Below are 26,505 nucleotides of genomic sequence, written 5' to 3'. Positions count from 1 at the left end.
GAGATCAGGGAAGGGCTTATTCTCCTCCTCTTCTCCACCCCTAGTCAGAATGAACATGGTGATTTCTGACCTGTAATAGTTGGGATTTATCCTGTTGACACACAGGACCCTGAAAGTGTTCCTTCAGGTCTCAAAATGTACAATGTAAGTCACCTCACATCCTCTGTTTGGAGTGATCTTATTCCATCAGCAAAACTGCCTGAGCAGGCTGCAACTCCACCAAAGTCACCTTCTGATTATACCACTGTTTATCAGTTTTGGACTTGCCACCAGATTTTGGTTAACTTTCCTCAAGCACAAGCACTGGGCCATAATGGACCCCACGGTCAGCAAATAATTCACCACTTCTTGAGAAGGCTATTGAGTTATCTCACACCTGTCTCTGAAAAGACTCTGAAGTACCCGGATCAAATTTACTGAACACTACTTTCTTCTGTGCCCATTCCAGTAGGCAAACAACAGGGATTGGTACACAATGCCTCACTTACTCCAGGTTCTTTCATCAGGATTTGATTATCTTTTTAGGAAGCCCATTTTTCTTGGGTGACATTGCTTGTAAATAACCCCTGCTGACATGAAACTTGACACCCTGTCAAAAAAAACCTCCTTAGGAAACCCCCATTTGGGTCCCGCCCACAAAGGCGGCATCAGGATACCTGGTGGTGTGATAAACTACCACAGAATAAACCTATCTCCAGAAGTTGTAGGGTTTTGGAACCAACAATCTACCCTTTCAAGGTGTCTCTACTACAAGAAAGATCCAGAGAGAGCCTTAGACATTTGTCCTGACGTGCCACTGACTTAAAGGCATGAAAATGGCAAGATGGAAGAGTGGTAGAATGTATCTAGCTTCTGCTTCATCAGGGGCCAATAAATGTGGTTGACCAACTTGTCATAGGTTTTGGCTTTTCCAAGGTGTCCTGTAAAAGAGATATCCAAATTCATTACAATAAGAAGGTCATGTAGTACTGTGAACCACCACCACTCTGCCTGACTCGGGCTCTGGAATCTTAGGCTCACCATGGAGGACACTAACCTCCAAGTAGATTAGGCAATTGCCAGTGGTGTCCCCTTCTTCTGTACCGTAACTTGTTGCCGAAGACATTTGAGAGTGCTTCTACTTTTTAGAAGTCAGACAGAGATGGTTCTCATGCAGCTTGGCACCCGTCTAGCTCAGGCAGGCCTCCGAGGACAGACACCTCTTCCCCAGTAAGCCAAGGTCATCGCCCTCACGTTAAACTCTTCTTGGACCATGAGAATTTCTGGGATTGGTTACCATGACCATTTTCTTTTGTGCAGGAACCTGGTCCACTAATTCGGTCCCTATGACTCCCCTGATACACTAGTCTAAACCCTGTGGTCAGAAGCACCCACTAAGGCAAACCCAAAATCTCAACATGCAATTTAAGAATACGTCCTTCCTGGCACAGTGCTCCAAATCATTGCCTAGCGAACAATCTACAGGTACAGCAGGGCTAACCTCTACTTTCCTACGACCATTGACCCCACTGCATGATTCCTGTGACACCATCGCCACAGGATAGTAACTGACCTGATTGTCTACATTTACTACACACTGCCACATATTAGTTAGGCTGTGCTTTAGTTTAAAGATGACCACTGCCTGTACTTTTCAATGTTACCAAGCATGTAAGCTATGCATTCAACTCCCTCTTAACCATGGATAAGGTAACCTCTGTGTACACACGATCACCACTGCACCAGTGTCCACCTAAAGCACTACATTTGCATTCCCTGTGGACTGCCCGATGGAGGAAGAGGAGACTTTTTAGTGTAAGCAGAGTCCAAATTACTGGTAAGTAACAAGGCCCATTTATTTTCATTGATCAGAGAGAGCTGTTCATCGAAGAACACAATAACGAAATACAATACACATATTTGTAAGTTACTTACCTTCAGTAATGCCTTATCTGGTAGAGACTCTATCTAGCTGCAGATTCCTTACCTTAGAATTATCCCAAGACATCAGACTGGATCTGGAATTTTTTTGTGAGTAGTACCCCTGGGTGTGGATAGGTGCCGTTGTTCTCCTCGAGGAAGTTGGTCAGTTACTTCTTGACGGCCTTTTCGATGACCTTCGCCGGGAACGGGAGCAGGGAGATGGGTCGGAAGTTCTTGAGGTCCTTGGGGTCCGCCTTGGGTTTCTTGAGTAGGGCCTTGAACTCTGCATGCTTCCAGCTCTCCGGGAAGGTCGCTGTCTCGAAGGAGATGTTGATGGTTTTCCAGAGATGGGGTGCGATGGTGCTGCTGGCTTTGTTGAAGATGTGGTGTGGGCAGGAGTCTTCCGGGGATCCGGAGTGGATCGTGTTCATGATCTTGACGGTGTTGACGTTGTTGATGTTGGTCCAGGTGAGCAGGCGGTTGGTGCGGGTGGTGGTCGTGGGAGCGGGGGTCTCAGCGGTTGCCGGGGGTGGTGACGGCTTTGAAGCTGTTGTGGATGTCTGCGATCTTGCGATGGAAGAAGGTGGCAGTGAGTTGCACAGGTCTTGTGACGGTGGGATGTCGTTGGTGTTGGAGCTGGGGTTCGAGAGTTCCTTCACAATGTTGAAGAGCTCTTTGCTGTTGTGTGCGTTGTTGTCTAGGCGGTCTTTGAAGGAGGTCCTTTTGGCGGAGCTGATTAGGTGGTGGTGTGTGCGGGTGGTGTTCTTGTGAGCTGTGTAGCTTTCCGGTGTTCCTTCAAGAATCAATTTTTTTTCGAGTTTTCAGCAGTTTCACTTGGAGGCCTGGAGGTCTTCGGTGAACCAGCTGGCTTTCTTGCTGGTGTGGGTATTGGAGGGATCCTTGAGCGGGGCAAGGGTGTTGTGGTTGCTTTATTGATCCTTTCTCACTGGCACCGATCGAGGTGTAACACATAGGTGAAATGACATCTATTTGAACACTGCCCAAAGGAGCACTGGTTCCACCACACATCACTACATGTAAATTGAAGAGCTTGCCCTGTCCCAGGGTGCATCCATACAAATTCCACAATAAGCATCAGAGCTCCCACCCTACGCAAAGGAAAACATTAAATGTGTGAATAAATGTAAACATTAGTGGCAGAGCTGTCTTCCTTTGCACAATGCCACCCTTCACATGAACAATTGCTTGGTTATTACTCCTAAATTCCCATAATTCCTTCTAATTTAACACAGATGTGCCACCCTGGGAAGCTACAAACATCAGCAAAAAAGCACTCCTGACTAATCACGAGTTCCTCTGTGTGGGGGGTGATGACTCTGCTCAGCTCGGTCCTGGGGTATCATCATTTTACATGAGCAGTGATTATCTCAAAAGGATAAAAACAGCATAGCTGGTGGCCCAGGGGTGTGTAGGATTGGCAGAAGGTGACTTTAAAAGACATATGGCACGTGACATAAACACAACATGGTTCCTTACTGTCCACATCCGTAGGTAGCTGCCCAAAGAGGGTGAGGTAAGGCTGATATATCACACTGCGGAAGATCCATTCCAACCTCTCCTCATTTTGTATCATGATGGCCTGCTTGGAGACTCCAAATGACACCACCCACACAGACAACAGGAACAGGAAGAAGAAGATGTCCTTGATCTGAAATGAGAATGAGAAATGAGCTCCTGTAAACACTTTAGCCAAAATATCCTACTCTTCACGCAAGGCTGTGTGAACCTCTCCTGCAGGCGAGTTTGCTGGTGTTTACAACAGCGGTGGAGAACTCACTCTTCCTGACTGTTGGTGCTCAGCTCATTTGGAGAGTGTTGCTGACAGAGCCTGCTCCAGTCCCATCACCAGCATACCCCGACAGCTCGATGGGGCACGGAATGTCAGAGGTGAGCCTTATCACTGCCTACCGGCTTCTCCACTACGGCGGAGGAGCGTCGCCCCACTGCTTTCTCGCAGTGCGAGAAGCCAAAACAAAAAATGGTAATAACTTTCAGTTATGACCATTTTATGTTTGCTTTGCGCAATGTGGGTGGGCGGGTGGACAGTGGAGGATTGGTCTGCCCACTCCTGAGTGCGCAAAGACTCTTTGGTCCGCTCTCTCGGGCCGCCCAAACCAGTCATGCGCACTCTGCCCAATGCAGCCTGCATGGAGAACATGTCCACCCCACTAGCCCCTGGCTGGGCACCGTCCCGACCAATCACAATACTGCACTGCATAAAATCAGGGCCTTTGTGGTCATATTACTGAAAATACAAGATTTGAAATAAATGTTATTGTCTACGGGTGCTTGTGGAAGACAATTTCTATGGACTGGAATCTAGAGAATGCAGAAGTGATTCTGGTATTTTACCGACCTCAGCTTGTCGTTTTCTAACAAGAAAGTTAAATAGAGTCAGTTGTAAGAAAAATAAAAAAAGAAAGCTCCCCAGCAGAAAGCAATGCTGCTATTTTACTGACCCCTGCTGATCATTTTCTATTAAGACAGTTAAATAGAGGCAATTGAACAAGCAGAAAGCAATTCTGGTATTTTTCTGACCTCTGCTGGTCATTTTCTATAAAAACAGTTAAATAGAGGAAGTTGAACAGAAAAAAAGTCCCTAAGCGGAAGCAGACAGGTCCTAGGGCTTATCTCCAGAGCTCACAAAGTACACACACATATAAGTATATAATAAGTTTATACTAAAGTATATACAAGAGGTCTCGAATGCTTGGCCTAAAAACATACGGTGCAACACTTCCTTCACACAAAGTGCAAACAGCAGGAGCCGCAGATGTAAAGAATCATAAAAGAGCGCAAGTCAAATCAGCGGAGCGCGGGTTTCATTGGAAAAGACAAAACAAGGCAGATTCAGGCAGACAGGAGCAGGTGGAGGGCCCAAGGAGTCAGAGCACACTAGACACCGCTGGGTGGGCGAAGTGTAAACTGCAGGTCACCGTGGAGGAGGGAAAGAGCTGATAACTGAGGTCCCAAAGTTACATGAGCCATTGTTTGTGTCCTCACAAGCTCCCACCTGCAAAGAGCGCTGCTTGATGGAATGGAAAGAGATAGTGATAAATAGGCGTGCAAGGTACAACCAGTCAATGTATCTTATTATTACAAACCCATGTTGGATCTAAGTCACACAGGGATGTTTGGGCACCCAACATGCATTTCCTGAAAATGAAAAGACATGGCATTTAAGGATAAAAATGCAGTTTTTTAATTTTATTGGTAATTTTTTGTTATGGGGAATTGTGTTTATTGTTGCAAAATGAAAAGCTTGAATTGGGTAGCAAAATGTGTCTGACTGAAAAGCTGATGCTTGGATGCGAAATTATTAAATTTGCTAATATATCTTTCATATAACGTTTTCCTTAATTCTTTAATAGTGACCATTTCCCCAGAATAATAACGGTGTCTTCTGAAAGCTATTGGCACAGATTTGTGGAGCTGTTTGAGGTTTGGGAATGTCCTCGCAATCAGTCTCTCTGCCGGTTACCTCCGAACTGGAAGATGCTGAACTGCCTTTGAGCTGAAATCAGGTTCCCCCAATGAAGTCTGTCTGGTCAAGAGTTTAAATTCTTTGTCCCATGCAGTCATCCTGATTATTGCCACAAACCATTATCCTTCTTTTTCTTGTAGTTTTGTGCTGCAAGGACTGACAGCAGGGGGTGTTGGAAATGCCTAGTTCAGACCCCTGGATGTAAATAAAACACAATCTCATTTTGATTACCTTCAGTTGCCCTGAAAGGTGAGAAATGTAAAGCCCTATGACAGTCCAGTCTAGGACCCCTATTGGTCTGCAGCGTTTGATGGACAGGTTTCTGCTGTTCATCAACGATAGAAAACTGTTGATCAACAAGACTAAAACTTTCATTATGGAATGCGGGGCGGTGTGTAAGAAGCCACATGCTTACTTTTTAGAAGGTCATAAGGTGTCTACAGTGGAATCTTTTAATTATCTCGGCATCACCTTTTCTAAATCAGGCAGCTGGACTAGTGAGATCAATAATGTCCAGGCTAGGATGGCAAAAAACTCGCATGGAGTGTTCAAATTCGCTACAAACATTGGAGATAAACGGATCAAAGATATGTTGACAATCTTTCAAATGAGATGTCTGTCCGTGGCCCTTTATGGAGCCGGAGTGTGGGGGCATACAAAGACAGGGAACCTGCAAGTAGAGGAAAACCACTTTTTAAAAAGGTTGTTGTGTCTACCCAAATCTGCCACAAATGATCTGGTTCATAGAGAACTAGGTATCTCCCACCTCTCAGATTTACTGGCACTAAGGCCCTTAATGTTGTGGCGTTCTGTATGGTTAAAAGAAGAAACCTCCCTAAGCAGAGCAATTATTGGAGATTGTCTCTCCATTGATGGCCATATGAAAATTCCTTGGATTAAATATGTTATTAATTGTTACTTCGAGATTTATGGTATTAGTCTTAAAAATGACTGTAACGCCTCCTCCAGTCTGTCTAAAAATGTGATGAAATTAGTTTTTATGAATTTTGTACAAAAACAAAGGGAAAGAACTAGCAGAAATTTAAGTACATGTGTTTTCTATAGTAGTTTTTGCGAAGATGAGGGTTTCCAGCTATATCTGAGTTTAGTCACCCGGCCCTCCCATAGGTACGTTATCACCAGATTAAGGTTTGGGATAGTTCATCATTTGGTGGCCTACCCATATATAAAAAAAATACCCGGTAGGCCCATGCCCATGCGATAACGTATCAGATCAAAGCACTATGCACTTTCTCTTGGCTTGTAATCTTTATGATAATTACCGTCGAGCCTATCTTAAACCCATCTTTTTAAAATACGGAGTAAGGAACAGGAAAGATGCTATGAAGTTGCTTTTTAAACCTTATCCCGATGTATGCTTTTTTACCGCAACCTACCTCCTATTAGCTATCAAAGCAAGGCCTGGTATGCTCTTTTAATTATTTATATTCTTAAATCATGTAACCTGTCTACATTTTAACCATGTATTGTTTGATGTATTTGATGTGTATTTTGTTTTGCTTTTATGGACTTGTTTTAAGCTCCGAATAAAGCCTTATGAACTGAACTGAACTGTCCAGTCATCTCAATGACTTTTACATTTTAGATGGTTCATGAATGTGTTTAGCCTGTTTCTTAGACTCTGATAATCTCTGTCCTTCTCAGACTGGACCTCGAAGCAGATCCTCCCACCGGCCTCGTTCTGCTTGACCTGTTGTTTGCATCGGTTTTGGTTGACCATCCAATCTTAGTCATGCAAATGAACGAGGTGGGTATGTCAGGACGTGCCACAGCTTAAGTTGCTTCTCTCTTCTGTGCCAAAAAAACATTCCTCTTTCTTTCTCCTTACCATTCTAAATCATTCACAGGCCTCCTCAGGGATCTTCGCTTCCTGAACACAGAAACATACATGAAAGCCTATTTAGACACACATCATAATGGGTGACTTCAAATAAACATGCTGGTCAGGAAAACAAGCAAGGCTGGAGGCTATAAGTAACCAATACAGTGACCACAGCAAAGCCTTGCCAGGCCAAAGATAAAACCAAGAGAAGTACATCACGTAATGTAGGCTGCAGAGGGCCGACTCTTCTATACTCACATTAGAGGAAAAACTTAGTCCAATAGTCAGAGGAAATGGCATTTATGAATGGAAGGTTGAGCAGCTAGAATAACATTCACTACCCACGGCAGATGATCAAATCCTCTCAGTGGATTCCACTCAGTCTCCAAGCGTGGAGGTGGAAGTTGAGGAGTGGCGATCCAGAGACATGTTCTGCTGCTGGACAGCACATTCTCTAGAAGACGCAAAGTGGAGGCCATATGGAATATCAGAGTCTCTTGGACCGGTCTAAGCACTCTATCCATCATGACCCTCTTCAGGACCCAAGGAATCAGGCAGAATGACATGCAGGAGTTCGGAGTCCGACTGAAGAAGGAAGAGTTTTCCAAGGCGGAAATTCCAGGATGCAAACTGCCAGCCATTGTGTATTCTCTGAGGTTGCCAACAGCTCTAAGGGCTCGGCCCACTGCAGAAGATGTCATGTGCCACCAGTGAGGGCAGGCTCCACTCTTGTTATCTGCAAAATGAATCCTGTTGAGCTTGTCTGCCCAGATGTTTAGAGTGCCCAGTAGATGGCTGACCTTTTGGGACATGCTATGAGAATCCAACCATCACCTCAACATTATAGACTCCAGAAAGAGGGTGCAGGACCTCACACAACCCTGCTTGTTGTAGAACCACAATGCATTCATGTTGCCCAGCAGGACCTAAACAGGCATGCTTCTGAGGATATGACATATGACATGATGACAGGACATATGATAAGACATGACATACGACATGACACGACACAACATGACATGATAGATATTGTGCATTGTTACCCCAAGGTGTTTTCCTGGTGCTGAGAAGATGATTGGAGAAGCAGCCAGTGCAGGGGGTGAGGATGACTGAGACAGAGACCTGGCTGGGGATGCTGGGCAGAACCCTAGCAGCAAGACTTTGAATCAGTTGTAACCTGGTAAGTAGAGATTTAGGAAGGCACAAGTAGATTAAGTCGGTGTGGTGAAGTCTCACGATGATAGTAGCTTGCACCACAGTCTTGTGACACTGCTTTACACCTGAGTCTGAATGAGCAGTAGCACAAGGTATAAGTGTTGTTGACTTGGTGTGGAAAGTTGAGCTGGATTCAAAGACGACCCCCAGATTTTAAGCACTATTGGTGGGTATATTCAGTAGCTGTAGCTCAGTCGGCCATCAGGAAGGGGACCAGCTGTTGGAAGATTTGCCAAATATGACAATCTCTTTTTTGTGTGTGTTTAGTGTGAGATGGTTGGCTTACATCTAGGAAGAGACAAGCGGAAAGATGTGGATAAAAGCAAGGAAAGTCAGTCAAGGTGGACAGCCTTTATATGTCATCACCATAGAGGGCAAGGACAGTTTGAAGGATTTAATTAGGTGGGCAAAAGGGAGTACATAAGCATTGAACAAAGGGGCCAGAAAGAGGACCCCTGAGGAATATCACAAATATTGACATAGAAAGAAGACTAGTAAGGAACAGGTAGTTGGAGATGTTGGTGGGATTTGGGTATCGATGCCTGCCCTGTTGCTCAAACAATAGGTCCTCTCGAAAAAGTAAGCAGATTGGTGGGAAAATACTCAGGCTCAGAAGATTGGGGTATCACACTCTCCTGGCCCAGTTTGGGTCCATTAAAATGACATCTGCTCAGTCTTTCTGATCTTTGGAACAGTAGATGCAGGTGTAGGAAGGTATACAGTAGACCAGAGTCCCAAAATATTAGGGATTCATCTCCTAAGGACATCTTGGCAGAAATTCTTATGTGAATCAGTTGTGACACTGTACACGTTTGGTAGAGGTGGAAATATCTTCTTACCTCACTGGGCAAAGAACAACCTGTAGGGGAAGAAAAATCTGTGGTCTGCAAGTTGATCTCTGCTGAGCGTCTCCACTCTGGCATTCAGCAAGTCCACCAAATGAATGGTCAACTGAGAAAACCCCTAGAGGTCCCACCACTTCCAGGGACACAGCTTCTCCTAGCAAAAGATCCGTAACCCCACACTACCCTGCTTGTTACAGTACCACATGGCATTGGTGTTGTCCTCCCAGAGCTGGTGCAAAAATAGGGACCCCTCTCTAAGGAAAAATAATTTAAGGTCAGGGAGAAGAGGGGAAGAACAAAGAATACAATAAAGGGCTCCCTCAAGACCTATATTTCTTTTATCACAATAAGGCTGAATTCAGCTTGGGCTCAACAACAATATAATCATCTCAACAAGACTAGCAAGATTAATTTTATCATAGTTGTTTATTTAACTTCTTTTTGCATTTGAGATATATGTATCAAAAGTAATTCATTTCTTTCTTTTTTTCTTTTAAGACTTTTATATATATATATATACATAAAAGTCAACAGTATTTCCACATAGAATTCAGGAACAAATACAATATACTGTTGAGCAAATAACCCCCGAGAAAAAACACTTACACATACCAAAAACAAAAGACACAAAAATCATCCAGACTCATACGGACTCATACAACATTCACAAGAAAACACATCTGGGTAAAAGGGAGACTATAGGTTGCAAAATCTCCACAACCAAGTATGATGAATATGTTCAACAGAATCTGAACATTAGGTCGACGCACGTTTCGGAGGCATGAAAGAAGTAGTACGGCCCCCTTCCTAAAGACCTTTTCAGATACCCACAAGAATCACAAAACACCCGGGGGACAAACTATAATAAAAACTCAATGTTCTCAGAAAAAATGGCAAGATATGCCGCAGCGTCCTTTAATAATGATGCATGATCTGGAACCCTTTTATATAGTGCCCCATAGGTAGAGAAGTCGTGATTGAACAGAAAATATCCCAATGGGACTCTGATTTCTAATTTGGTAAAGCAAAACGATTATGCTGGTGTTTTTATTTCCAATATCATGTGACTGTACGTTACAGAGAGTCAAACAACTCTTGACTTGTAGGGTTAAAACGACATTCTCCTGCAGCTAGATACCGAAATGAATCCGATCAATATTGTGTACGGAGATATGTGGACCACCGATCCCCAGCCGGGTAGACCTCCCAGAGCTGTACAGACTTCCCTTTCATTGATGGGAGGAAGGCCTTCAAAAACAACCAATGGGCGTGAATCTATAACAAGTTGATGTGTCGCTGCTCCATCAGGAGCTAATGGCCTCTGATCTCCACCTTTCCCAGATGAACACCCCAACCAAGAAACAATGCCTCAGTCATTACTTTGAACTCTAGGTGGGGTGGGGAAATGATTTGCCTCATGTCAGATTGGTGACTGACAGCCCCCAATGAAGGTCCTGGGCTGCCTTATCTAAAATACAGATGCTACCCAAAAGACAGCCCCACTTTTTGTCCCCACATATGGAAGTTTTGTTGCAGGACTTGCATGTGCTAATTGGCTCATGTAACCAGATTTATGCAAAGGCCTAGAGGTCAGGAAACCTCATAACTGTCAATGCCAGAACCCAGGAAACTGATAGTGCTCTGATGCCACCACAAACTGGAGGAAGCATCTGTTGGACAATAGGATTGTCACATGAAAGTATGTGACTTGTAATTTCTAGTGCAGCACCAATCCCCTGAGAATATAGGCCAATGTCACCATCTTGAACTTTTTCAACTAACACAATTCTAAAACGTAGACAACTCTTCTGAACATAGGTTGAAAAGCACCTTAAGTACTCCATCTTATTTTGTCTACCAAAAAACAACCTAACAACCCCTACCTTTCTCCGCCTCTGGGACTTTCCCTATAGGCAGTTTAACCAGCAGGAACTGAACTTTCTGCACAAAGAAGAAAGCATAATCTGCTGACATCTAAACAAGACAGGTGGAACAAATTAATTGTGTGGAGTCATCCAATTCTGACATCAGTTTCCTCTGGTTGTGGCAGTCTGAAGCCTGTGGTCTTTGGATGAGACATTTTTCCTACTACTACGTCTAAGTAAAAACAATTTTGGAGTTGGTAGAACACTGATAAAAGCTGGAAGCAGAACTCTGGATAAAAGAACAGAATTGATGTCAGTGCACAGGTGTGGCACCTATATATGGCTCGACGTTCGGCTGTCACTTGCAGAAGAAGTGTGAGGTCACTGTGGAGTCTATGGCACAACTTATCAGCACAAAGGAGCTATTGCTATGAAAAGTTCCTGATCCAATCAGGCACCCTGGGAATTTATATAGTGAGGAATCTGTTCATAATGTGAGGAACCAGTTGTTAGAACAATCCAAACAACATGCTCAGGGTGGCAGAACTGCATTGGCCAAGAAGAAGGAAGTCGAAAGAGGAAGACAGGAGAGTAATCTCCATGCTGTGAACTGTACAGAACCTGGACTAATTAGCAAAGGAAGAAAATGGGGCTGCTTTCTTTCTTTCTTGTAAAGTTTAAAGTAAATCTATTGAGCTTGAAATTACATACATTAGCATAATAGAAAGCAATCAAACAAGAGAGATAAAGATAAAGATAAAGGAAGAGGCATACAATGAATAAACAATTACAGTCTGATTATTTATCAACTATACATATTAGAATAAAGATTGATAAAATTAGTTATATAATCAGGAAAGGGAAGTTAGGGAGGCTGTAGAACTTCCTGGATATGAGGTGGGGGGCAGAAGTTGTGATGGCGGAATGTTTTCCACAATTCACAAAGGGGAATGGAAATAATGTAGCTTGGGAGTCTGTAACTATTCAGTAGGTTGTGACCAGAATTCTTGCTGCAAACCATTGACACATCCAATATGAATTTGCTATATGTAGGGGATGACTAGAACATACCCTTTCCAAACAGTGATTCAATATCCAATAGCAAACCCTTTTAAAGAGTCAGTAAAAATTTACCACCTCAAAAAATGGCTTTCAAACATTGTAAAAAAAGATTTTTTGATTGCAAACAGTGAAGCGGATTGTAGTTTTCAACAAGTGCCCGTGTGGATGTCCATAAATGCCTTGTTAAATGGCAACAGAGGCTCCGAAGAAACTGGTTGGAGAATTTCAGTCAATAAGTTGCCTTTGATTTAAACTGTAGGCCATTGTAAATCTTGGCCCTCTGCCGCCTTGTGTACTGCTGTTACAAAGGAGGTTCTTTTTTCCATTGGTGGGCCAGGTATTGAGTCCAGCTCAGGCTCTGGGGAGGTGTTTAACCCACTGGAACTCTGTATGTGTAGGTAAAGTCCTTCAACAATGTGATGAGAGAGGAGAAGTCCTTCTGCCTCCTTGCTGTCATTGGTGTGTTGGAATGTTTTGTAGTCTTGGTACATTAAGAATCCTGTTCTCTTTGGAGGAGGCATCTTCCCTAGCAAAGTGTCCAAAAAGTGTTGGCATTTTTGGAAACTAAGACCAACAGGAGCAGAGTTGAAAGGTGCAGAAAGAATGGTACTGACGTCAGCGCACAGGAGTGGTGATATATGCAGCTTCACTCCCTTGCTTCTGTGGTGATTGTGAGTCACCGCAAAACCACATGGCACCACCTGCTTGCTTGGAGGAACCATTGCTGGGAACAGTTTCCGAATCCAGTCTAGCACCAACGTCATTCTAAATGTGAGAAATCTGCAGTTAGAAGTATCCATCAGAAAGACTATTACTTTTGGTTGGTGGAAATTTAATAAACAGTTTTTAACCATTTGGCTTCAGTAGATAAGGTTCCTTTTCCTACTAATGAGTCTAATAGACAATTGAGCACATTTTATAGGTAGATTTTGGTTGCGAAAGACAATTTAGCAAGAGTTTTTGAGTAACATTAAGATCTTCTGATGCTGTACCTTCTTGCAGTGTTTTCTGCCAAATTAAATGTTGCAAACATGAGAAATTGTGGCGCCAGTTGAATGAAAGCCTTAAGCTTAGGGATTCTCACTATGTGTGGCCTCTGGTGGGACATGGTATGAATAGGTATCAAAATAAATAACATTTTTTTTATTAGTTTTGAGACCTGGGAATCCTTTATTTTACAGCTGTAAACCATAATCAAAACTGTGATTTTAATCCTCCAAATTGGTCCCATAATTACCTTACAATCCTTTATTGTGACAATTTGGCTTTTAATAAGAACGGCCACTCTGCTCGTGCCCCCAGTCCTGACAGTGTGCCAACTTTTGTATTAAAGGATTATCCAATATTCTGAAGCTCCACACTAATTCAACTTTTTATCAAAATGTTTAACAAGAAGTTATAATGAAATCATGAAGATGGTTTATTTTACATCTTATCCATAAATGTGTTTCATTGTCAGATCCAACAAGTGATCATTTAATAGCATTATTAGATTCAGAAAGCACACGATCTGCCAAATATATGATGGACAAATTATCACAGTGACTTCAGGATGAAGATATACTAGAGTTCTCTTAAACTGGCTTTTGGGCCAACCGCTCTGCTCTCGATAGCACAATGGCATTAAATGTTAGCATGATGGCGTTAAACATGTTAGCATGATGGCGTTAAACATGTTAGCACGATGGCTTTAAACATGTTAGCATGATGGCTTTAAACATGGTAGCTACCTGTTCTTTAGCAAATATTTTTACTGCTTTCAATAAAGTAGAAATTGCGATTGAACTAAGCTACTTTCTTGCGGCACTAAGAGCACCTTATAAGATTTTTACTTGAATTATAGTTAAGGCTCCCAGTGTTCTGTAAAAATATTTTTATTGAAATTTTCCCATACTTGGAATAACACATCAATTTTGCATTCGATACAGATACAAACAGTAAGCGATACACATTTCTCATTTGGTTACAGGAAATACTCTTTTCCTGTGGCCTTGATAGACTATCGCTTATAGACACAGAGTCGGAGCTACACTGGTTTCTGCTCCCGTCTGCGCCATGAATGGCTGCCCGGTAGGGCCTCCTTTGTTCCGGGGCACTACTACGTTTTGTGACCCACTCTGTGAGTCTTGAAGCTCAAGCCCATATTACCTGATCCAGGAATGCCAGATCTTAAAGAATTTCCTCGGACAGCCTCTTGATCTGTACGTCATCTGCTCCGCCCCCATATACATGTCCATCCCAGATTTCCACTCCCTCAAGGTCGAGACCTCCGGTGCACCCCATTTTTTCGCTATATCTCTTTTTGCCACGATCATCCCTAAACTACACAGGAGGAGACTTCGTCTGGGCAGGTCTAAATCGGAGGGTATGCCTAGCAGCGCATATTTGGCATCCATCGGTATATGAGCTCCCAATAAGTCACTGAGTTCCCTCACTATTCTGGCCCAGTAGCGTTGTATAAGTGTGCATTCCCACAAAATGTGTAGGAACGTATCTCTTTCTATCTGACAGCGGAGGCATCCGGGGGATTCCGCCCTCTCCATTTTGTGAAGAAGGGACCTGGTTACATATGTTCTATGTAGTATTTTTAGTTGAATTAGACGCAGCCTCAATTTAATTGCTACCTCCCTTGGGTGCATGAGGGCCGCCTCCCAATCTATGTCTTCCTACTCTCCCAGGGTACCTTCCCATTTCCCCCCCGGAGCCATCAGGTTATCCGGGACGTTATTAAGGAGGGTCTTGTAGGTCCAGGATACAGCTTTCTCAGTGATCTTGCCCTGTTAGAGTCTACCCTCCAGCGGTGCAAATTCAGGGAAACATGTCGCTTCTATTCCCTCAGCGGCCCACACATGTTTCAGTTGTATGTATTTGTACCTTTGCCTGTCCCCCATCTGGAATTCGAGCTGTAGGTCCTCAAACGAGATCAAGGAGCCTCTCTTTATTAGATCCCCGATTGTGGAAAGTCCTATTAAGTTCCAATCCTTAATCCCCTTCAATTTTCCAATTTCTGAAAGACGCCTTCCTTCCCACAGTGGGGTGTGCCTCGTTAATTTCACGTGCCAGACCATTTGTTTCTCAGTGCCCCTCCAGGCTTCCAGGGCCCTCTGAGTTGCCGGCAGCAGTTTAGCCCCCTTTCCCCCATATATGTAATGTAGGTATGAGTGTACTTTGAACTGGTCACATTCCAATGCATAAGTCGGGTGTGTTCTTGGCATATGCCCCCACTCATTTATTGCAATCAAATGTGCAGCTCTGTAATAGGATCTGATGTCCGGAAGGGCTATCCCTCCATTATACTGGTTATGCTGCAGAGTTCTGAGTGCGATCCGTGGTTGCCCCTGTCCCATGGCAGTGTGTACACCTCCCCATCTATTGTCCTGAAAGTGTCTTCCGGGATCTTGTGGTACGTGTTTTGCAAGCCATACAGAAGCTTGGGGAGCGTAATCATCTTATACATTGCCGCCCTGCCCAATAGCATGAGAAAAGTGGCCCCAGCATACAGATCATTCAAAACAAAACATTACATTGACGATATACTCCTGATGGAATGGAGACGCCACTGAATTGGCGGTGTTTCATGAATGGCTCAATCTACGTAATGATAACATCCAGTTCACGATACACTCGGATGCCAAAGAACTTGCTTTCCTGGACATCAAAATCTATTGTGAGGACAACAAATTGCACACAACATTGTATCGGAAACCTGCTGAACGCAATTCCCTACTTAGATACAGTAGTCACCACCCACTCGGCCTCAGGGATAACTTACCTTTTGGACAGTTTTTGAGGATCCGCAGAAACTGCACCAAAAAAGAAGATTACCTTGTCGAATCTGAGGATTTGAGCAATCGACTACTATTAAGGGGATATCCGAGGAGACTGGTTAAGAAAGCACGCAAGAGGGCATGGTTCAATCCCAGGGAAACCCTCCTAACACCCAAGGCCAAACAAGATGCAGCATTGCAGAGAATGATTTGTGTCACCACTTTCTCGACACGAAGCAATGCAATTAAGAAAGTGATCAATAAGCATTGGAAATTAGTGGCTGATGACATCGATCAACCGAACCCGCCGATACACTCCTTCAGGAAAGCGAGAAGCGTGAAGGACTATGTAGTCCACTCTTTCCTAGAAACAGCAACAACACCGACCATCCAAGAACTTTGGAGCCTGCCACCAGTGATCGGACATTTTAAGTGTGGTCACTGCAAGGCCTGCGATACCACTGACACAACGAAGATCTTTACGTATAGAGGACACTCGATTACTCTCAGTTCTTCCACTAACTGTAACTCTCTCAATGTAATTTATGGTATTGGTTGCCCTTGTGGCTTACTCTATATCGGACAGACACAACAAAAGGTGAAAGCCAGAATTCTATAACACCACAGCAGAATCCGGTGTAACGTGGCGGGAGCTCCCCTCGTTGAACACTGTGTCTTAAACAATCATAAACCGGATGATCTTAAATGGCTGGTTCTTGAGAAGGTGAAGGTTGGCCCCAGAGGTGGTAATCTATCAGCCATCCTCAATGTCAGAGAATCTAAATGGATGTCTTTGATGGACACTGTGGCTAATGGGCTTAATGAACTTGATGGCAGCAACGCCCAATTAGCAGTCCTCCGCATTTAATCATTGGGTACTATATCTGTATATGAAATATCTGTTTCTCTCCTCTCCCTAGGTCAAGGAGTTAACGTCTTGTTGATCAATATACAATAATGAGAACTGATTTCTAATGCTAAATCCTTCTCAACCTACATGTATACAAATGACAACGTATAGTGCATTTTGAGTTGGGCCATCAATGCTATCTATGTTTTGTGCTAGATTTTGACGGTCATTTTATAACATACAGACACATTAGTATGCGCTACAATGTTTACATGCCCGTCTTGTTTATGAACTGCAATACTCAACGATTTTGTTGACGCCCAAATTAGCGGTCCTTTAAATTTGATCATTTGGCATTATATCTGGATATGTTATATTTGTTTTTCTTCTCCACCTAGGTCAAAGAGTGATCATCTTGTAAATTTATTGTACACTAATTTGCACTAATGAGAAATGAATTTTATTGTTAAATCGTTTTTCAACCAATATGTATACAAATTACAATGTTTCTTGTTGGGCCATCAATGCTATCTATGTGGTTTGCTAGATTCTGACGGTCATTTTTTACCTACAGACACATTAACATGCGTTACAAGGTTTACACTCTTATCTTGTTCACGAATTGTAAAACTCAAAGACTTCGTTTACTTCGTGACTGCACTTGTCCAACTATAGTCTTTTCTTCATTACGTTTGTTAACCGGCATCTAGCGCCAGCACGGTAACGGAGAACACGCGTTGACCTCGCGTTTCCCTACTTAATCATATGGGCTCCCGGTGCGCCCTTTCCATTCGCTTGTACAGCAGAAGCAGAGACTCAGGGTAAGCAATTTCAAACTCCCAAGCTGACATTGGGGCTTTGTATACTGTCCGCGATACCCTGACCTGCCCTTTGTGGCTCCCTATTCTGGTGCGAATTGTCCGCATTTGTTTTATAACATGCTGTGTCAGTTCCCGATACTTTGTCTCGATCTAGTGCCCCTCATTTTTACTTTTTACTTTCTTCGTGACCCTACTTGATTCACGCACAGGTCAGAGATTTCTTACCGCAACCCTTCTTAGAATAGCTTTAAGTTTTAGAGCAATTCTGTTGACATTTGATATCTAGCTAATTTTTCGATTGTTCACTTGCAGGGTCCCCTCTCTCCATTCAACCGATTTTTTATTTTCCTCTTTCTAGATATATTCCCTGATGGTGAACTAGCGGTGTTTATTTCTCAGCAGTTCAATCGTCCAAATCACCTGGATTTATTTCCCGGCATAGCTGTCCATTGAAGTTTAAGACACAACCCGAAAGAATTGCGGTCTACGGTAAATTATTTTCGCTTACTATAGGAGCGACCACTTTTTGAACTAATTACCTTGGTTCTGTGTTTTTGATCCACCTAATTTCATTTTAGGTGTTTACCACTCTCTATGACCGTTTGTTACCACCGAGGAGTATGAACCCCTCTCTCTCTGACGACCTTCGGACGTCTTAGAGGCCTGTCCTCCGACAGACATGGTAACTTTTGCTGATATTTTAATTTATTTTAGTTCCCCTGAATAAGAGATCGATGAGTCTTATACTCATTCAATTTTTGTTTCTTCAGGTGCCCATGCTCCTTTTTTGTTTACCCCAGTCCTGATGAAGACCCCACTTCGTAAGGTTGCACCAAACACCTACAACACTCAAGGGGTCGAAACGTCGACTCAACATCTTTGGCCAATATCATCAACAGTACAGGATGCACTGTGATCGTCTTTATATGGCATTACTCAGAATTGTGGATATTGTGACTATGATTTAATCTGTGTATAATATACGGCAGAGATTCAAGTATGCCGATCAATTTGATTGTAATTTAGTATTTTTACCACTGTGTTCACTTTCTTTCAAATTCCGCACTAATTCACTCACTTTCCCATCCCTCCCTTTGGGCACGTGTTTTACTTTTACAAATTGTTGCTTAAATTGTTGACTCCATTTGAAACATCTTAACTTATTCGATGTGATTAAATGGCATTCGAACTTCTTTGAGCCGTTTGGTCGACTGTGTTTTTTAATGTTTTGTTTTGAATGATCTGTATGCTGGGACCACTTTTATCCATACTGTTCTCTACCCAGGTCCCAGTGACTTCATATGGGTTGACCCTTTACGTTTACTACTTCAGAGCAGGTGCACACCTGCGAGGTCTTTTGGTGATTAATCACCTTTCAGAAGATGGCAGAGAGTGAGACTCTTTCATACACAGAGGATTATATTAATCGGTTGTTACAGGACCCTGCTCATCAATTTTTATCGTCAGATACCCCTAATATTGACTTTACTCTGAATGATAAAGTGGCACGTTTAGAACGCCTTGAGAAGAAGTTGATACGTACCCGCCTTCATGGTCACCTACTCACTAAATATCTCCAGGCCAATGTAATACCAGTCGGTCTACAGATTAAGAACGAACCAGCTATTTTTGTTGATATACCGAAATTCAAAGAAGGCTTTAGTTTTGTGGCCAATAACGCCTCACGACACTGGATGGTGTTGGGAGTTGAAACGGCAGCGGAACAAGTACAATCATTGTCCAGAGAGATTTCCTCCCTCAAACAGGAAATTGCCGGTGACTCAACCCTAACTAATGCCAAGGAGGCCTTGGCAAATTTGGTTAAATCTTTAAAAGACTTTGAGCTCACAACTCAGAATAAAAAATTGGACAAACTTGCAAAAGACATCCGCTTCTATGAGAAAAAGAACACCTATCCCTACCTAAACGAGGATTACTACAAACAGGACAACCAAGGGAGATTCACGGGTAGGGGCAGAGGTAGAAGGAACTTCACCAACTTCTCTGATTCTTCATTTAGCTCTGGAAGTGACAACGAGCAACCATCCACTAGCTCTGACCAGAGTTACCGTGAAAACTGGTATCCCCCACAAGGCTACTACCCTCCCTCTTTTTTAGACGAGGGTCAATGGAGACCCCCCAGAGGACGAGGCACTTGGCAAAGGGGACCGCAGAGAGGTCGACAATCCAACACAACCAACTGGGAGAGAGGCAGGGCATCTGCAGGGAAGCAGGTGCGTTTTCAGACGGAGAACCATGGAGAAATATCAACAAGACGAAAGGTCTACAGATGGTAGAAAAGGATAACCCATTGGTGAATATTTCATCGTACACATTGACTGAAGATGAGGAACGTATTCTTTCCAAGGGGCTCTCCTTCATACCAACATCTCATCCAAATAGCTTTGATTCTAGGGTTGAATTACATGCCTTTTTTAGGAAGATCCGTTTGAGATATTTTTTCAAACATTCTGCTTCTGATGTATCACAGTCGGCCACTGGATTAAGGGCCCCCTCCACCTTTGTCCCGCACACTAATGCGATGTCTAGTAAGATCTTGGCATATGAGAACATGGTATTAACCGACGTGACGAAATTATTGGGTACCTACAAACATACCATCCCCAATACCAGGAAATTGGAATGAACAGCGTTAACCAAATTGAAGAACAACAGAGATATTGTGATAAAGGCTGCCGACAAGGGTGGTGCCATCGTCATCCAAGATACAACTGCATACAAGGATGAGATTTTGAGGCAGCTCCAAGATGGTGTAAACTACTCCAAATTACGATCCGATCCAACTAAAGAACTGGCAGAAGAAATTTTACAAGTTACCTCCGAAGCATATGGACAAGGTATACTTAGCAAACTTGAGTTTGAGTATCTCAACCAGAAATATCCTCGTTTGCCTACTATATACACCCTACCCAAAATTCATAAGGATTTCCATAAACCACCTGGACGCCCGATTGTTTCAGGATGCGGTTCCCTACTGGAACCATTATGTAAATACGTGGATTTCTTTTTGAAACCACTGGCGGAGAAAACTGAGGCCTATCTAAGGGATACGATGCAGACGATCAACCTGGTCGACCAATTATCCTTTGATCCAAGTAGCCAGCTACTAGTGACCTGCGACATCGTGTCCTTATATACCAGCATTCCCCAGATACCTGCCCTGGAGGTGATGAGTGAAGTCCTTAATACCAGACCAGCACCTATGAGAGTTCCAACAGAGTTCATAATTCTACTTTTGACGATTGCCATGCAAAAAAAATTCTTTATCTTTCAAGGAGATTTCTACATTCAGACTAAAGGTGTTGCCATGGGAGCAGCCTTTGCTCCTGATCTAGCAATAATCTTCATGGACCACTTTGAACGGCTATTCATCTTCAACAACAATCCATTCTCTGGCAAGATCAATTTATGGAGACGTTACATTGACGATATACTCCTGATTTGGAATGGAGACGCCACTGAATTGGCGGTGTTTCATGAATGTCTCAATCTACGTAATGATAACATCCAGTTCACGATACACTCGGATGCCAAAGAACTTGCTTTCCTGGACATCAAAATCTATTGTGAGGACAACAAATTGCACACAACATTGTATCGGAAACCTGCTGAACGCAATTCCCTACTTAGATACAGTAGTCACCACCCACGCGGCCTCAGGGATAACTTACCTTTTGGACAGTTTTTGAGGATCCGCAGAAACTGCACCAAAAAAGAAGATTACCTTGTCGAATCTGAGGATTTGAGCAATCGACTACTATTAAGGGGATATCCGAGGAGACTGGTTAAGAAAGCACGCAAGAGGGCATGGTTCAATCCCAGGGAAACCCTCCTAACACCCAAGGCCAAACAAGATGCAGCATTGCAGAGAATGATTTGTGTCACCACTTTCTCGACATGAAGCAATGCAATTAAGAAAGTGATCAATAAGCACTGGAAATTAGTGGCTGATGACATCGATCAACCGAACCCGCCGATGCACTCCTTCAGGAAAGCGAGAAGCGTGAAGGACTATGTAGTCCACTCTTTCCTAGAAACAGCAACAACACCGACCATCCAAGAACTTTGGAGCCTGCCACCAGGGATCGGACATTTTAAGTGTGGTCACTGCAAGGCCTGCGATACCACTGACACAACGAAGATCTTTACGTATAGAGGACACTCGATTACTCTCAGTTCTTTCACTAACTGTAACTCTCTCAATGTAATTTATGGTATTGGTTGCCCTTGTGGCTTACTCTATATCGGACAGACACAACAAAAGGTGAAAGCCAGAATTCTATAACACCACAGCAGAATCCGGTGTAACGTGGCGGGAGCTCCCCTCGTTGAACACTGTGTCTTAAAAAATCATAAACCGGATGATCTTAAATGGCTGGTTCTTGAGAAGGTGAAGGTTGGCCCCAGAGGTGGTAATCTATCAGCCATCCTCAATGTGAGAGAATCTAAATGGATGTCTTTGATGGACACTGTGGCTAATGGGCTTAATGAACTTGATGGCAGCAACGCCCAATTAGCAGTCCTCCTCATTTAATCATTGGGTACTATATCTGTATATGATATATCTGTTTCTCTCCTCTCCCTAGGTCAAGGAGTTAACGTCTCGTTGACCAATATACAATAATGAGAACTGATTTCTAATGCTAAATCCTTCTCAACCTACATGTATACAAATGACAACGTATAGTGCATTTTGAGTTGGGCCATCAATGCTATCTATGTTTTGTGCTAGATTTTGACGGTCATTTTATAACATACAGACACATTAGTATGCGCTACAATGTTTACATGCCCGTCTTGTTTATGAACTGCAATACTCAACGATTTTGTTGACGCCCAAATTAGCGGTCCTTTAAATTTGATCATTTGGCATTATATCTGGATATGTTATATTTGTTTTTCTTCTCCACCTAGGTCAAAGAGTGATCATCTTGTAAATTTATTGTTCACTAATTTGCACTAATGAGAAATGAATTTTATTGTTAAATCGTTTTTCAACCAATATGTATACAAATTACAATGTTTCTTGTTGGGCCATCAATGCTATCTATGTGGTTTGCTAGATTCTGACGGTCATTTTTTACCTACAGACACATTAACATGCGTTACAAGGTTTACACTCTTATCTTGTTCACGAATTGTAAAACTCAAAGACTTTGTTTACTTCGTGAGTGCACTTGTCCAACTATAGTCTTTTCTTCATTACGTTTGTTAACCGGCATCTAGCGCCAGCACGGTAACGGAGAACACGCGTTGACCTCGCGTTTCCCTACTTAATCATATGGGCTCCCGGCGCGCCCTTTCCATTCGCTTGTACAGCAGAAGCAGAGACTCAGGGTAAGCAATTTCAAACTCCCAAGATGACATTGGGGCTTTGTATACTGTCCGCGATACCCTGACCTGCCCTTTGTGGCTCCCTATTCTGGTGCGAATTGTCCGCATTTGTTTTATAACATGCTGTGTCAGTTCCCGATACTTTGTCTCGATCTAGTGCCCCTCATTTTTACTTTTTACTTTCTTCGTGACCCTACTGGATTCACGCACAGGACAGAGATTTCTTACCGCAACCCTTCTTAGAATAGCTTTAAGTTTTAGAGCAATTCTGTTGACATTTGATATCTAGCTAATTTTTCGATTGTTCACTTGCAGGGTCCCCTCTCTCCATTCAACCGATTTTTTATTTTCCTCTTTCTAGATATATTCCCTGATGGTGAACTAGCGGTGTTTATTTCTCAGCAGTTCAATCGTCCAAATCACCTGGATTTATTTCCCGGCATAGCTGTCCATTGAAGTTTAAGACACAACCCGAAAGAATTGCGGTCTACGGTAAATTATTTTCGCTTACTATAGGAGCGACCACTTTTTGAACTAATTACCTTGGTTCTGTGTTTTTGATCCACCTAATTTCATTTTAGGTGTTTACCACTCTCTATGACCGTTTGTTACCACCGAGGAGTATGAACCCCTCTCTCTCTGACGACCTTCGGACGTCTTAGAGGCCTGTCCTCCGACAGACATGGTAACTTTTGCTGATATTTTAATTTATTTTAGTTCCCCTGAATAAGAGATCGATGAGTCTTATACTCATTAAATTTTTGTTTCTTCAGGTGCCCATGCTCCTTTTTTGTTTACCCCAGTCCTGATGAAGACCCCACTTCGTAAGGTTGCACCAAACACCTACAACACTCAAGGGGTCGAAACGTCGACTCAACATCTTTGGCCAATATCATCAACAGTACAGGATGCACTGTGATCGTCTTTATATGGCATTACTCAGAATTGTGGATATTGTGACTATGATTTAATTTGTGTATAATATACGGCAGAGATTCAAGTATGCCGATCAATTTGATTGTAATTTAGTATTTTTACCACTGTGTTCACTTTCTTTCAAATTCCGCACTAATTCACTCACTTTACCATCCCTCCCTTTGGGCACGCGTTTTACTTTTACAAATTGTTGCTTAAATTGTTGACTCCATTTGAAACATCTTAACTTATTCGATGTGATTAAATGGCATTCGAACTTCTTTGAGCCGTTTGGTCGACTGTGTTTTTTAATGTTTTGTTTTGAATGATCTGTATGCTGGGACCACTTTTCTCCATACTGTTCTCTACCCAGGTCCCAGTGACTTCATATGGGTTGACGCTTTACGTTTACTACTTCAGAGCAGGTGCACACCTGCGAGGTCTTTTGGTGATTAATCACCTTTCAGAAGATGGCAGAGAGTGAGACTCTTTCATACACAGAGGATTATATTAATCGGTTGTTACAGGACCCTGCTAATCAATTTTTATCGTCAGATACCCCTAATATTGACTTTACTCTGAATGATAAAGTGGCACGTTTAGAACGCCTTGAGAAGAAGTTGATACGTACCCGCCTTCATGGTCACCTACTCACTAAATATCTCCAGGCCAATGTAATACCAGTCGGTCTACAGATTAAGAACGAACCAGCTATTTTTGTTGATATACCGAAATTCAAAGAAGGCTTTAGTTTTGTGGCCAATAACGCCTCACGACACTGGATGGTGTTGGGAGTTGAAACGGCAGCGGAACAAGTACAATCATTGTCCAGAGAGATTTCCTCCCTCAAACAGGAAATTGCTGGTGACTCAACCCTAACTAATGCCAAGGAGGCCTTGGCAAATTTGGTTAAATCTTTAAAAGACTTTGAGCTCACAACTCAGAATAAAAAATTGGACAAACTTGCAAAAGACGTCCGCTTCTATGAGAAAAAGAACACCTATCCCTACCTAAACGAGGATTACTACAAACAGGACAACCAAGGGAGATTCACGGGTAGGGGCAGAGGTAGAAGGAACTTCACCAACTTCTCTGATTCTTCATTTAGCTCTGGAAGTGACAACGAGCAACCATCCACTAGCTCTGACCAGAGTTACCGTGAAAACTGGTATCCCCCACAAGGCTACTACCCTCCCTCTTTTTTAGACGAGGGTCAATGGAGACCCCCCAGTATGCCGATCAATTTGATTGTAATTTAGTATTTTTACCACTGTGTTCACTTTCTTTCAAATTCCGCACCAATTCACTCACTTTCCCATCCCTCCCTTTGGGCACGTGTTTTACTTTTACAAATTGTTGCTTAAATTGTTGACTCCATTTGAAACATCTTAACTTATTCGATGTGATTAAATGGCATTCGAACTTCTTTGAGCCGTTTGGTCGACTGTGTTTTTTAATGTTTTGTTTTGAATGATCTGTATGCTGGGACCACTTTTCTCCATACTGTTCTCTACCCAGGTCCCAGTGACTTCATATGGGTTGACCCTTTACGTTTACTACCAATAGCATGAGAGGCAGCCTTCTCCACCTCTCCACGTCGGCATGGAATTCTGTCACCACTCTACGAATATTACTAGTGTGACTGCGCGAGGCGTCAGTAGAAATGTATATCCCCAGTTATTTAAATCCCTCCGTAGTGACGTGTAGTATCCTGGGGAGGTTCTGCACATCAGGGGGGCCTCCCACGGGGTAGAGGATTGATTTACCCAATTAATTTTATAACCTGCATGTTTCATGCAACGTTCCCAGCACTTGAAAAAAGGTTGGAATTGTGGATAGGGAATCGGTTACATACAGAAGGACATCGTCCACATTAAGCGAAATGCGTTCCTCCCTTCCGCCTGCCATAAACCCCTTTACCTTTGAGTGCGTTCGTACAAGGCAAGCTAGTGGTTGCAGGGTCAGTGCAAAGAGCATTGGTGACCACGGGCACCCTTGCCTGGTGCCTCTCTCTATCACAAACTCTGCTGACAGCGCCCCATTTACCCGCACTCTTGCTGTTGGTGACCTATAAAGTAGCTCAATCCACCCCATAAAGTTGGGACCGAACCCAAATCTCCTTGACGTCTGCCACATAAAAGGCCAATGGACGGCATCAAAAACCTTCTCTGCATCCAATGAGAGCAGCTACATGGGACTCTGCTCTATCTTGGACCGTACTCAGTCAGTTTGCCATCCCTCTTAAATTAAACCTTGTCGATCTCCCCGGCATAAACCCCGATTGGTCGGCATGTACGAGGGAGGTGACCACTGAGGCCAGTCTATTTGCTAGGATTGAAGCTAGTACCTTTAACTCCACGTTGAGGAGAGAGATTGGTCGATGGGACCCATAATCCATTGCCGGCTTTCCGGGCTTGTAAATCACCACCACCGTTGCTTTCCGCAAATCAGGAGGTAGACTGCCCTCTTCTCCAGCAGGCAGCCCATTAGGCCCTGGAGTCTTCCCTGCTTATGTATAGCCTCGGTCACCTTCTCTAGCATGAACTCTTCTTCCAACGCA

At 43.2% G+C, this 26,505-nt stretch overlaps 1 protein-coding gene across 6 annotated transcripts in view; it reads right to left on the bottom strand.

Moving 5' to 3' along the window:
• Positions 1-26,505, bottom strand: part of LOC146808458 (transient receptor potential cation channel subfamily M member 2-like) — a 729,321-nt gene that overhangs the window by 265,014 nt on the left and 437,802 nt on the right. For all 6 annotated transcript variants that reach the window (XM_085623568.1, XM_085623566.1, XM_085623567.1 and 3 more), the window contains exon 21: positions 3,400-3,571. In XM_085623568.1, the coding sequence (XP_085479694.1) occupies positions 3,400-3,571 (172 nt within the window). The remainder of the gene's footprint in view (positions 1-3,399; positions 3,572-26,505) is intronic.

Source organism: Triturus cristatus, chromosome 8, assembly GCF_964204655.1.
Source record: "Triturus cristatus chromosome 8, aTriCri1.1, whole genome shotgun sequence".
NCBI lineage: Eukaryota > Metazoa > Chordata > Amphibia > Caudata > Salamandridae > Triturus > Triturus cristatus.
This window is presented reverse-complemented; position numbering and strand designations above follow the sequence as displayed.